Consider the following 13137-nt stretch of genomic DNA (forward strand, 5'->3'; position numbering starts at 1 on the left):
GCCCTTCCAGCTGCAACTCATCCCCCGGTGAAACAACCATACACCCTCATTCACACACATACACTACAGCCAATTTAGTTTATTCAATTCACCTGTAGCACATGTCTTTGGAATGTGGGGAAAACCGGAGCACCCGGAGAAAACCCACACCGACACGGGGAGAACATGCAAACTCCATACAGAAATACCAACTGGTTGTTAGGCGACAGCACTACCTACTACGCCACCGAGTCGCCTCAGATTTATTTACATTACTGTATTTATTTTCAGAAAAACATTGCCAGGAACTATTGTATGGTACTAACAATGATATTATGTAGCGCCTGAAAATAGTCCCAAGCTTTGGTAACTACAAAACAGTGCTACATGATATCATTGTGCCTGCTGCAGCCATGGTACTGCAACAACGTTCCGCCAGAACTAAAGTATACAGTATATATCCTAGGGAATAGCAACTTTTCATTTTCTTTCAGTCTTAGTTCACAATGTAGCTACAGAAGAGTCGGGCTTTAAATTCGAAAATCATCTAATTTTTTGGGGGATTTTTAAAAGAGATGCTAGAGAATCCGATTCAATGCTTTATGCTAAGCTAAGCTAAAAGTGCCCCCTGCCAGACCGAGAGATTCAAAAAAGTTTAAATTCAACTGTTTAACTCTAGAGAAGCTGTAAAATGAGCACACTGCAAAAAAATACTTTTCTTGGTTAGGTTTTTTGTCTTGTTTCTAGTCCAAATATCTAAAAAAAATTCTAGACAAGCAAATAAGACAAAAATAATATGTGAGTTTTTCCTTAAAACAAGCAAACTACTCTTATGTCAAAGGAGATATGGTGCTATGGGTAGCACAATCACCTCACAGCAAGTAGGTCATTGGTTCGAGCCCCAGCTGGGTCAGTTGGCATTTCTGTGTGGAGTTTACGTGTTCTTCCCGTGTTGGTGTGGGTTTCCTCCGGGTGCTCCGGTTTCCCCCACAGCCCAAAGACATACGCTATAGGTGAATTGAATAAAGTAAATTGTGTGTGTGTGTTTGCGTGTGTGTGTGTGTGTGTGTTTGCGTGTGTGTGTATATGTGTGTTTGTCTGTGTGTGTGTGTGAGAGAGAGAGAGAGGGTGTGTATGGGAGTTTCCCAGTACTGGGTTGCAGTCGGAAGGGCAACCACTGTGTAAAACATATGCTGGATAAGTTGGCAGTTCATTCCGCTGTGGCGACCCCCAATGAATAAAGGGCCTAAGTCGGAGGAAAAGGAATAAATGATTAAATGTGGGAACACTATTGTTTATAAAAATACCCATGTATATGTGTGGACATTGCCTGAGGTGTCTGTCCTGATGGAAGAGTGAGACTGATGGAGATGACCATGTGGCGTCTCTTCCATCAGCACTTTCTCTCTCTCTCTATTTCTCTGTCTCTCTCTCTCTCTCTCTCTCTATCTGTCATTCTCTCTGTCTGTTCATTTAGTCTGAGCTAATAGTTAATGATATGTTAATGGTGAGCATCCGCTGTGTGTGTTAATGTGGCCGTGCGGTGGCTCTGGACGGGGCACACACTCTAGATTGATGTTTACCAGCTTGCGTGTCCTTCAGCTCACGTATATTTGTCCTTTGTTGGAGAAAACATCAAGCTGCTGAGTTCTAGAGCTGGCTTCCGTCTTGTTAAACTGAACGACTGGGGGCATTTTTTGGTGTCTGGATCTGAAAGGATTGCTGCTGGAAGTTTATATGACAAAATTGTTTTTTTTTTATTGTTTTTTTTTTTTGAGTTTTGATTTTATGAAAGGATCAAATTTGTTACAGAAGAACTGTAAGTGAATAACTAAAGAAGTAAATGAAAGAATAAAGAAAGAACAAACAAACAAACAATACAAAGTATTTATTTTTCTATTGTATTTAAGCGAATTAGGCATTTCCATCAAGTTATTAGAGCAGCTGACTGTAGTATTGATATCCTAGCAACCATTTTTTATTTACATTTTTGTTATGTTTTGTTTTGTTATTTTTGTTATAATTTTTGTCAAATTAAATGGTTTACAATTTGACTTTAAATAAAATACAAATAAATATCACTGTGGGGTGGCGCAGTGGGTAACACGTTCGCCTCAAAGCTAGAAGGTCGCTGGTTTGAGCCTCGGCTGGGTCAGTTGGCAATTCTGTGTGGAGTTTGCATGTTCTCTTTGTGTTTGTGTGGGTTTCTTTCGGGTGCTCCGGTTTCCCCCACAAGTCCAAAGACATGTGGTATAGCTGAATTGGGTAAGCTAAATTGTCCGTAGTGTTTGAGTGTGAATGAGTGTGTGTAAATGTTTCTGTGCCACTGTGACACCCAATAATAATAATAATAATAATAAAATATTTTTTAAGTGCCCACTTTCATTACTTACATTAACAGAGCATATTTAAAAGTTTTTTTTAATTATTTTATTCAGAAGTTTAAAATTTTTATTTTAACCTGTCATTTTATTTCATTTTATTTATAATGATATTCACAGTGCGATTTTTAATAGGGAAGTATGCAGACTTTTAATTTGTCAGTAACCTGGGTTAAGCGCTTCCGGTGAACTGTATTGCCATTACATAATCGTCGCATTTTAAGGTCAGCTTTCTTTAAAAATCAACCATCTCCACTGGCTGGGTAATATCCAATATAAAGTGGGTCTCAGATTGTACAAGAAGCACTGCATTAAATTACATTGCTCCCTGCCATGTCTTTAAAATATGAACATTTATTTTACCCCAGTATATTTAATGTAGCTTCTGCGCTAGCCTGCCGATCCTGACGGGCGCGTGCGAGTAAGCGGATTTTTGTCTCGTTTTACACTTGAGCAACTAAATGAATGCCAAATTTTATTTAACTGATTGTATTTTAATTATATTACAACATCGATGCTGTAAAGGGAGCCAGATAAAATTTTAAAAAGGCACATTAATCATTCACCGGAAGTTTATCAGTATGAAAAGAAACACTAGCTCTGCCTATATTCTATTGTATTTTATTTAATGACAAATTATAACTTTTTTTGATTATTTTGGGCAAAAATTAAAATAAAAAATGGTTGCTACGATACCAATTCTACAGTCAGCTGCTCTAATAACTTGATGGAAATGCCTAATTCGCTTAAATACAATAAGAAAATAAATGAAATAAAATATTTATATTGTGAACAAATATTGCCTAATCAGGGGTTGCCACAGCGGAATGAGCCGCCAACTTGTCCAGGATATGTTTTACACAGCGGATGTCCTTCCAGCTGCAACCCAGTACTGGGAGACATCTATACACACTCATGCACACTTATACACTACGGACAATTTAGCTTATTTAATTCACCTATACCACATGTCTTTGGACAGTGGGGGAAACCGGAGCACCCGGAGGAAACCCACATCAACACAGGGAGAACATGCAAACTCTACACAGAAATGCCAACTGACCCAGCCAGGACTCAAACTAGCGACCTTCTTGCTGTGAGGCGACAGTGCAAAAAAAAAAAAATGAACTCTTCACTAATAACAAAGCAACCCATCATTTTAACACAGTTCAATTTCAAATATATTAATAGTGTTCATCATTTTATAAGAATTAAAATCAACAATGATTCTTGGTTTTGCTAGGTTTTTAAAAACAAATGCAATGCTCTCACCATTCCGCTTTTCTATTGCATTTCTGAAAAAAAGAGCGAGAGAAAGAGAGAGAGAGAGAGAGAGAGAGAGGAGCTGCTTGCAAGGCATGACTGCTTTAAACAAATGACAAAAAAGGCCCATCTTAATGTTACACTTTTCTCCCCCAGAAGTTTGTCTGGCTGGTGATTTATTGTGCACTTTACACAGTGGTTAGCCTGTAAACAGAGGCCGTTTATCATGGAGGGGAGCCGCAGCTCCTCGGAGAGCAGGAGGAGATGATTGTGGAGCTGCTGGAGGTGAAGGCTGAGGGACGCAGGAGACTCTCTCAGGTCACAAAAGCCAAAACAGAGCCTCCACCGGGACGAGATGCCGCTCCATTAGGGATGGAGTCTTAAGATAGAGAGGCTTATAAACATGATGCAGCATTTGAGAGGATGGAGTGAACATATACAGATGAAGTCAGAATTATTAGCCCTCCTGTATATTTTTCCCACAATTTCTGTGTAACGGAAAGAAGATTTTTTTTTTAACACATTTCTAAACATAATACATTTACATTTACATTTAGTCATTTAGCCGACGCTTTTATCAAAAGTGACTTACAAATGAGGACAAGAAAGCAATTTACACAACTATACGAGCAACAATGAATAAGTGCTGTAGGCAAGTTTCAGGTGTGTAAAGTCTAAGAAGTATATAAATATAATAACTCATTATATTATATATATAGTTTTAATAACTCATTTCTAATAACTGATTTATTTGATCTTTGACTAGATATTTTTCAAGACACTTATATACAGCTTAAAGTGACATTTTAAGGCTTAATTAGGTTAACTAGTCAAGTCAGGGTAATTAGGCAAGTCATTGTTCAACAGTGGTTTGTTTGTGTTGACAATAGAAAACCATAATATTCCTTAAAGGCGCTAAGAAATACCCTTAAATGTTTTTTTTTTAATTAAAAACAAAAAAATAAAAATAAATAAATAAAATCAGACTTTATCCAGATAAAAAAATATTATAGAAAATACTGTGTAAAAGTCCTTGCTCTGTTAAAAATTTTTTGGGAAATATTTAAAAAAGAAAAAATAATACAAAGGAAGACAAATAATTCTGACTTTAACTGTAATTACTTTTTTTCTTTTTTTTTTCTTAATGTTTGCGGTTTGCAATTTTTATTTTTGTTTTTTGCATTCTGAAACATATATTAAGAAGCACATAATAATAAATATAATAACATTGGTAATAAAGAAAAAATAAATTAAGTGGACAGTTAACCCAAAAATAAACAGTTTATGAATTTATATTTTCTGTTTTGAAGATTTTTTTAAGAAGGTTGATTTCTGGCACACATTGACATCCATGTTTGGGAAAAAAGTAGTATGGAACTCAGCTAATTGTGACATAATTTTCATTTTTGGGTGAATGAAAAAAAAATTATATATATATATATATATATATATATATATATATATATATATATATATATATATATATATATATATATATATATATATATATAATTATTATAATATATTATATATATATTCATTCATTTTCTTGTCGGCTTAGTCCCTTTATTAATCTGGGGTCGCCACAGCGGAATGAACCGCCAACTTATCCAGCAAGTTTTTTTTATGCAGCAGATGCCCTTCCAGCCGCAACCCATCTCTGGGAAACATCCACACATACACACACACACACACTCATACACTAGGGACAAGCCTACCCAATTCACCGCATGTTTTTGGACTGTGGGGGAAACCAGAGTACCCGGAGGAAACCCACGCAGGGAGAACATGCAAACTCCACACAGAAATGCCAGTTGAGCCGAGGATCGAACCAGCGACCTTCTTGCTGTGAGGCGAACGTGCTGTTTATTTTTTTCCCTAATTTCTGAGCATAATAGTTTTAATAACTCATTTCTAATGACTGATTTATTTTATCTTTGCCATGAGGACAGTAAATAATATTTGACTAGATATTTTTCAAGGCACTTCTATACAGCTTAAAGTGACAATTAAAGGTTTAACTGGGCTAATAAAGTGAACTAGGCAGGTTAGGGAAATTAGGCAAGTTATTGTACAACGATGGTTTGTTCTGTAGACTATCGAAAAAAAAAATAGCTTAAAGGGGCTAATAATTTTGTCCCAAAAATAATTAAAAAAAAAGTAAAAACTGCTTTTATTCTAGCCGAAATAAAACAAATAAGACTTTCTCCAGATGAAAAAATATTATCAGACATACTGTGAAAATTTCCTTGCTGTGTTAAACATCATTTGGTAAATAATAAAGAAAGAAAAAAAATCAAAAGGGGGCTAATAATTCTGACTTTAACTGTATATACGCATTAAATGATTGACCAGGTAAGCCACCAAGCAAGTTTACTGTATTAGAAAAGCCAAACATACAGTATGGATTTAATTACTTGTTATTATGTAATGCTAACATTGAATTGTAACACTAGATAAATCATACTGTGGTTAAAAAAAAAAGTGTTTTGAAGTCATCAACTGAGGTTTTTGGTCACCAATTGATGATATTCCAATTTATTCATCCATTATTTTCCTTCAGCCCTTTATTCATCAGGGGTCGCCACAGTGGAATGAACCAACCATTATTCCAGCATATATTTTATCGCAGCTGCAACCCAGCACTGGGAAACACCCATACACTCTCGCATTTATACATACACTCATACACCACGGCCAATTTAGTTCATCCAGTTTACCTATAGCACATGTGTTTGGACTGTGGGGGAAATCGGAGCACCCGGAGGAAATCCACCCATGGCACAGGGAGAACATGCAAACTTTACACAGAAATGCCTACTGGCCCAGCTGAGACTAGAACCAACGACCTTCTTGCTGTGAGGCGACAGTGCTAACCACTGAGCCACCATGTTTAAAATCATTAAGGAGAAATATTTTCTCTCTGAATTTGATTCCTCCCTAATACCTCCTTTTTTAGCTATTTTAACCATCGTTCACATCTATAATACAGACGATGAAGAATCAAACCAATATTTAATTTATAATACAGCATTTATCAGGCACCGCTAATGAAACGATGCCATCAAATCCATGAATATTCTGCAAAATAAAGCCTAAATCATACAGCAAAAGGATGTTTTTTTTTTTTTTTGCATGATGTGTGTATAATTAGCAATTCCGGACTGAAGAAATCTTGAGATATCACTGCTGGAGGTGCTGCTGTCGGGTCTCCAGCAGTCAACAATTAAGGCGCTGAGGTCACATGGGTTAATTACATATTGTCCCCCACTGGCTCAGATAATCTGTAGGGTGATGCGAAATGTCAGAAAGGATTGAAGCGAGAGTGAGAATAAAAAAAAAACAAGGTATTGTGCACAATGTCACAGCTGATCTGATCACCTTTTTATGAAAATCAGGCTTACACAGACACGGTGGAAAGCGTCGCTCGCTCGTTTATTTCCGAGTTTAAAGCAGCGTCGGCAGCTGGCAAGAGAGCTCTCGGTCTCTACTCGCCGATAAAACAGCGCAGCCTCGGGCTATTTACAGCACGCTGATATGCAGCTGACAACAGCACGTCCCGCGAGCACATCACTGCCTCCCCGAACACGCATCTGCTGGAGGTGATGTGCTAGTCCTGCGCTAATGCTAATACCGGCCCATTATATGGCACTTTACATTTGAAATGCTAATACGCCGATGTAGATGCGTTAACATAAATGCTACGCTAACACAGATGCTTATTTACATTACTTACAGCAACAAAAACAGCTTCAAGGGAGAATATTCTACACATTTAGCATTTAATTTTTCCCCTGATGTCCACTTAGAATATCCGTCAAGGTTTCTTGCACCAAAATGGTTGTAAATTGGCTTGTGTTTATAGCCTCTCTCTGATCAGCAGGGGCTGGTCATACACAATGTGTTTTGATGTGGCATCTGAGCAATTTTACTTAATATTTAAATGTTGAATAATGTAAATATGACCAAAACAAATATATTTGTGGCTCTTTTTTTTTTTTTTTTAGAGTTTTTGGTCAAGTTTTGGATAATGGATATGTGATTAGTTTATTTTTTTTTTTTTTACATGTATCCTCTACTGTATATTAGGCATACTGCATGTAAATGTGACTTAAAATTAAAAATAAATTATTGTTATTTTTTAGTTACAATTGATAAAAACAGTCTGCAGAAACACTGATTGACATTCTCCTTTTGTACACACACACACACACACACACACACACACAATAGGAAGATAAATTGATGAATAAATTAATGAATAAATAAATGAACTGGACAAACCAAAAAACTTTTACTACCTACTGCGCCACTGCTTCGCCTTATAGTGAACACTGATCACGTGAAAGATAAATGATTGTTAGATTTTCTGCTTCACCTAATTATAGAATGTTAAGCAATCTGATCTATAGCTTGCTTGTGCTTCCATAAATCCCTTTTTTTCCTCACATTGTTGTTGTTATTACTATCATTAGGATTTAGAGACCATTTTGAGGAATGTAAACAATTAGAATGTTCCTAATGTATTTCATCTTTTAGATTTTTATTTTCCATAGCTCCTGAGAATCCAAAAAGGTCCACAGATTAATAAATCATGTTATGACAATGTTATGGTTTTAACATTAAGATTAAATGTTATGGTTTTAACATTAAGATATTGAATTGTCTCTTTTTACAATTATGAAATACTGAAGTCTGGCAACATGTAAGAAATGTTTATGAGCCAATGACATCACATTTAGAATAGAGTCTAGAGCATGGAACTCAGTTCCTGTAAGGCCGCTGCTCTGTACAGTTTAGTTTTAACCCTAAGTAAACACACCTGATCCAACTAATTGAGTCTTCAGGCTTGTTTGAAACCTACAGGTAAAGATGCGGTCACACTAGAGTTTGTGCTTGCAAAATCCTGTAGTACAGTGCTGCAAAAAGGGGCGGGATTTAACAAGATGATTAGACATTCAAAAAAAAAGTGAGCGGTTGATATATGTTCTAAATTTCTGCGAACTGTGAAACTTGCCCCACGATCTTGCGTTTTCGGTCTGACGCATTCGCCTGTGTATGAATGGAAGTCTATGGGGAGAAAAGTGCAGTGTGGCCGCAGCTTAAGAGCTTGATTAGCTGGTTCAGGAGTGTTTGATTAGGGTTGGAGCTAAACTCTCCAGGACACCAGCCCTCCAGGACTGAGCTTGGATACCCCTGCTTTAATAAAAGTGGCATTTTATTTTCACTTGAAAACATCTACAATATATGTTTTAATCTGTTAAAAAAAGATACATTTTTAACCTTTTTTAATCTTTTTCAGATAAAAAGTGGCACTCACTTTACATTGCGTTCAATAAAGTCTCATGAAACATTCAAGAAGCACCATAATATCCTTTTGCAGAAGTGTTGTCACATGCAGGCCTGTTTCTCTAATGAAGCCTGGGTTGTCATTTTCAATGCGGGAGCGAAGGCAGACGGCAAAACGATGGTGGCACTGAAAACACAAGCGCTTGCCAAGCTGTGCTAGCAGCTCACACCATGCAAAATAAAAAGTGATTTTGCAGCTGCGGTGTGTCATTGACCAATCAGAGGTGATTTTGTTCACAATCAAGCACTTTCGCTTTTATGCTACAATGAGTGTGCAGCACAATGTTCCCGTTCTTCACGCTGCTACTTTTGTGCATTGAAATAACAAGGTTATTTCAAGAGTGCTCAGTGAGAAACGAACTCCTTTTTAGGTGTTTTAGTTATTTCTTCTTATAAAGTCACCATAAATCAAGCTTGAGTGTTCGTATTCTTATCATTTAATGGGATATGCTGTATTTATCCCAGATTATTTATCCAGTTATACTGTACATAATTAGATTTTTATGTATTTCCTTTGAATTCATGTGCTCCATGATCTTTCCCTCCCTCTCAAACTACATCTCTGATTGGTGTTCAGTGAATAGGCTTTTGGGCGGGGCAAACTGTCACTCACATGAGATCCACCAACAGCAAACCAATCATCTGATCAATTATTCATCAAATCAAGTAAAGCCCAACATTTGAATCCTTTTTAAGAAGATGTTTTATATAGATAATTCATTTCATTCATTCATTTTTCTTCCGCTATTTATAAGGGGTCACCACAGTGGAATGAACCACCAACTATTCCAGCATACTTTTACGCAGCGAATGTAGATTTGTATAAAATTGTTGAAAATAAAAATGTGGGTGCCCACATGATAAAAATAAATGCTTTTTATGGTAAATACTATAGTGTTTTTTAACGATACTATAGTAAAGTGAAGTATTATATTAGTATATATTAAGTATTAAATTAAGAACTCTTTAATATAAGTATTAAATAGTACACATATTATACTATTTATGACACTTTTCTTACAGCATACTTTAGAGTGAGGTAATAAACTAATCAATACTATACACTACCTGACAAACGTTTTGTCGTCAATCCCAGTCATAAGAGCAACAAATAGTAACTTGACTTGACTAGTTGATCATTTGGAAAAGTGGCAGAAGGTTGATTTTTATGATGAATCATCTGTTGAACGACATCCCAGTCATGCAAATACTGCAGAAAACCTATTGGAACTCACATGGACCTAAGATTTTCATAGAAATCAGTCAAGTTTGGTGAAGGAAAAATCATGGTTTGGAGTTATATTATGTATGGAGGCGTGCGAGAGATCTGCAGAGTGGATGGCAACAGTCAGATACCTCAACTGCCTTAGGTATGAAGACATTTGTGCTGCCCTTTACATTACAAACCACAGGAGAGGGCAAATTCTTCAGCAGGATAGCGCTCCTTCTCATACTTCAGCCTCCACGTCAAAGGTCCTAAAAGCAAAGAAGATGAACGTGCTCCAGGATTGGCCAGCCCAGTCACCAGTCATGAACATTATTGAGCATGTCTGGAGTAGGATGAAGGAGGAGGCATTGAAGATGAAGCCAAAGAATCTTGATGAACTCTGGGAGTCCTGCAAGAACGCTTTCTTTGCCATTCCTGATGACTTTATTAATAAGTGATCTGAATCATTGCAGAGATGTATGGATGCAGTCCTCCCAGCTCATGGGAGTCAGACACAATATAAATTCTTTCTCCACTGCGCCATGACTTTATATTCTATACTGTACATTATTTCTGTAAAGTGACAAGACTTTTGTCTAAGCAAACTCAGGCCTTACTGTCCTAATTAAATCATTAAAAATCAAGGCATGATATTTTGGTAAAATAAGCGTAATCTAGAGGCCTTTGCCTTTGATATAAGCCACATCTGATGTCAAATGATCAACTAGAAGTCAAGTTATTATTTGTTGCTCTTACAACTGAGATCGACAACAAGACTTTTTTTGAGGCAGTGTACTATACTTTAGTTTTTACTACAGTAATCTGTGATGTATTGTAATTTAATATACCCTAGATGTTGTAGTAAACTACAATATTGGGTAATTAATTTATGTTACTATAGTTGTTACTGTAAAATTATCTCAAAAGATCAATTCTAAAGTATGATATGGTATTTACTATACATTACAATAGTATTTTTTTATAGATTGGGGCTGCTATGCACTGGTCGTTTACTACATTGCATTACAAACAGGGTTTAAGGAAAAATAAGCATGCATGTTTTTGAAAATGAATTAAAGTCAAAAGAACTTTTCTGCTTGTTCAAACTACTTATTTAAAATGAGTTGAAACAACCCAATAATGTTTTTTGGGGAATAACTTCATTGTTTTTACAAATTTAAGTGAATTTAAACCTAAAACAATTGAATTAACTTTGATTTGTGAAGGAATGGTGTGGAACCCAGAATTTTTACAGTGAATTTAATAGATTTTGGAACTGATAATGTAACATCTTGTTACTGTCTGTCAGTGATTGATTTTTTGAAAGTATACTCTTTCATTGACAGTTGCCATTATGAAAAAAAAAAAACAAGCAAAAAACCCAACTTTATTGATATGAATGAGCCGTTTATTCTGCCTAATATTTATGTACGGCTGGCAGCGTCCCTCAGAGTTGAGGCGTCTGTGATCCGGAGCTGTTAATTGACGTTGTAATTGTTGCTCTTTAATGATCTGTCAGACGTTTTCCCACACGGGATGCGGTTTTTGTTTGCAATCCGGGGCTTGATGGCTTTCTCGCTCTCCGCGCTGTGAGGAATAAGCTATTTGTGAGACTCTCGCCTGACTTGTTTCTTCTCTTTTTCTCTCTCTTTCAGTCCCTGGATGGATTTGTATTTGCACTAAACAAGGAGGGGAGGTTTTTGTACATCTCAGAGACGGTGTCCATATACCTGGGGCTTTCACAGGTGAGTGCACGTGAGATTTTTTTCACTCTCCTGTCTCTTCCCGTCCGGCGGTGCGGAAGGAAATCTGGACAAATTAGTGTTAGATAAACTCCTGCGGGTTTGTTAGCTGCTGTTTAATTTGCGGCGTTCGCGCCTGCATATTTTAAGCACCAGAGAGATGTTCTCATTGGAATGCTGGCGTGTTTCTGTGCTCCTGTTGGCTCGATCCAGGGCCTTTCAATAAACAGACAGATCGGCGAGGTCGGACGGTGAGAAAGTGACCTTCAGAACTCTTGCCGTCCTGTCTAGCTGAGCTTCATCTCGAGTGCTAGCAGGCTTCAATCAAAGCAGACACGGCTGCACAACAGGCAGCTTCTGTCGGAAAATCCACACAAATCATCAGAATGGTCTCTTGCTGGTCTTGTATGAAGGATTTAAAGAGCACAGGTGTGTTCAAGATGCTCACTGTACTGGTTACTGTAACCGTTTGCGCACATTGTTTGTCTCAGATTGGGAGTGATTTGAGATGTAGACGGCTTATTTTAGAAGAAAATGCTGTGGAGTTTGTTTATGCAGGTCGCAGTATGTGAGTATACACACACTGCATGAAGTGCTGTATCCCATAATGCAATGCACTCTGTTTGACCTTTCTTCTCTAGTTTGAAAAATGTAATGGAGGATATACCGATGTTTTTAGTCAATTTGAATTCTGGAGGACAGATGGGTAAATAATAAAATAGATTTTCTGAATATCTGACGTATTTATACTGGTCTTGTTTACTGTTGGTTGCTTGGTTACCAATACTACAATGAGCTGCTCTAATAACTTGATGGAAACGTATATGTATATATTATTGTTTTATATTTTGTGAACTTTGACAAGATTTGCTTCATATTTTGATAGGAAAGGCTCTATAATGTGAATAGTTTGTAATGTGGAGGGCTTATTTTAGAAGAAAATGCTGTGGAGTTTGTATATGCAGGTCACGGTATGTTTGATCTTTCTTCTCTAGTTTGACAAATGAACTGGAGGACGTACTAATGTCTTTTAGTCAAATTTAATTCTGTTGAAAATCATGAATCGTTTTCCAAAATGCACCCTATAATCATTTTAATTTATTATATTAGACATTAATGATGAAAATTTTTAAAAAATCTGAATTTAATAATAATGAAAAAAAAAAAAGGTTTATAATCGCTTGAGGTGGCTTTGGATGACAAAAAGGATAATGCA

The 13137-nt window shown here is 36.6% G+C and overlaps 1 protein-coding gene across 10 annotated transcripts in view; it reads left to right on the forward strand.

The window, feature by feature from the left end:
• Nucleotides 1-13137, forward strand: part of npas3 (neuronal PAS domain protein 3) — a 608964-nt gene that overhangs the window by 380447 nt on the left and 215380 nt on the right. For all 10 annotated transcript variants that reach the window (XM_017351762.4, XM_009292848.5, XM_017351763.4 and 7 more), the window contains one exon: nucleotides 11835-11924. In XM_017351762.4, the coding sequence (XP_017207251.1) occupies nucleotides 11835-11924 (90 nt within the window). The remainder of the gene's footprint in view (nucleotides 1-11834; nucleotides 11925-13137) is intronic.

This window comes from Danio rerio, chromosome 17, assembly GCF_049306965.1.
Source record: "Danio rerio strain Tuebingen ecotype United States chromosome 17, GRCz12tu, whole genome shotgun sequence".
NCBI classification, from domain to species: Eukaryota; Metazoa; Chordata; class Actinopteri; order Cypriniformes; family Danionidae; genus Danio; species Danio rerio.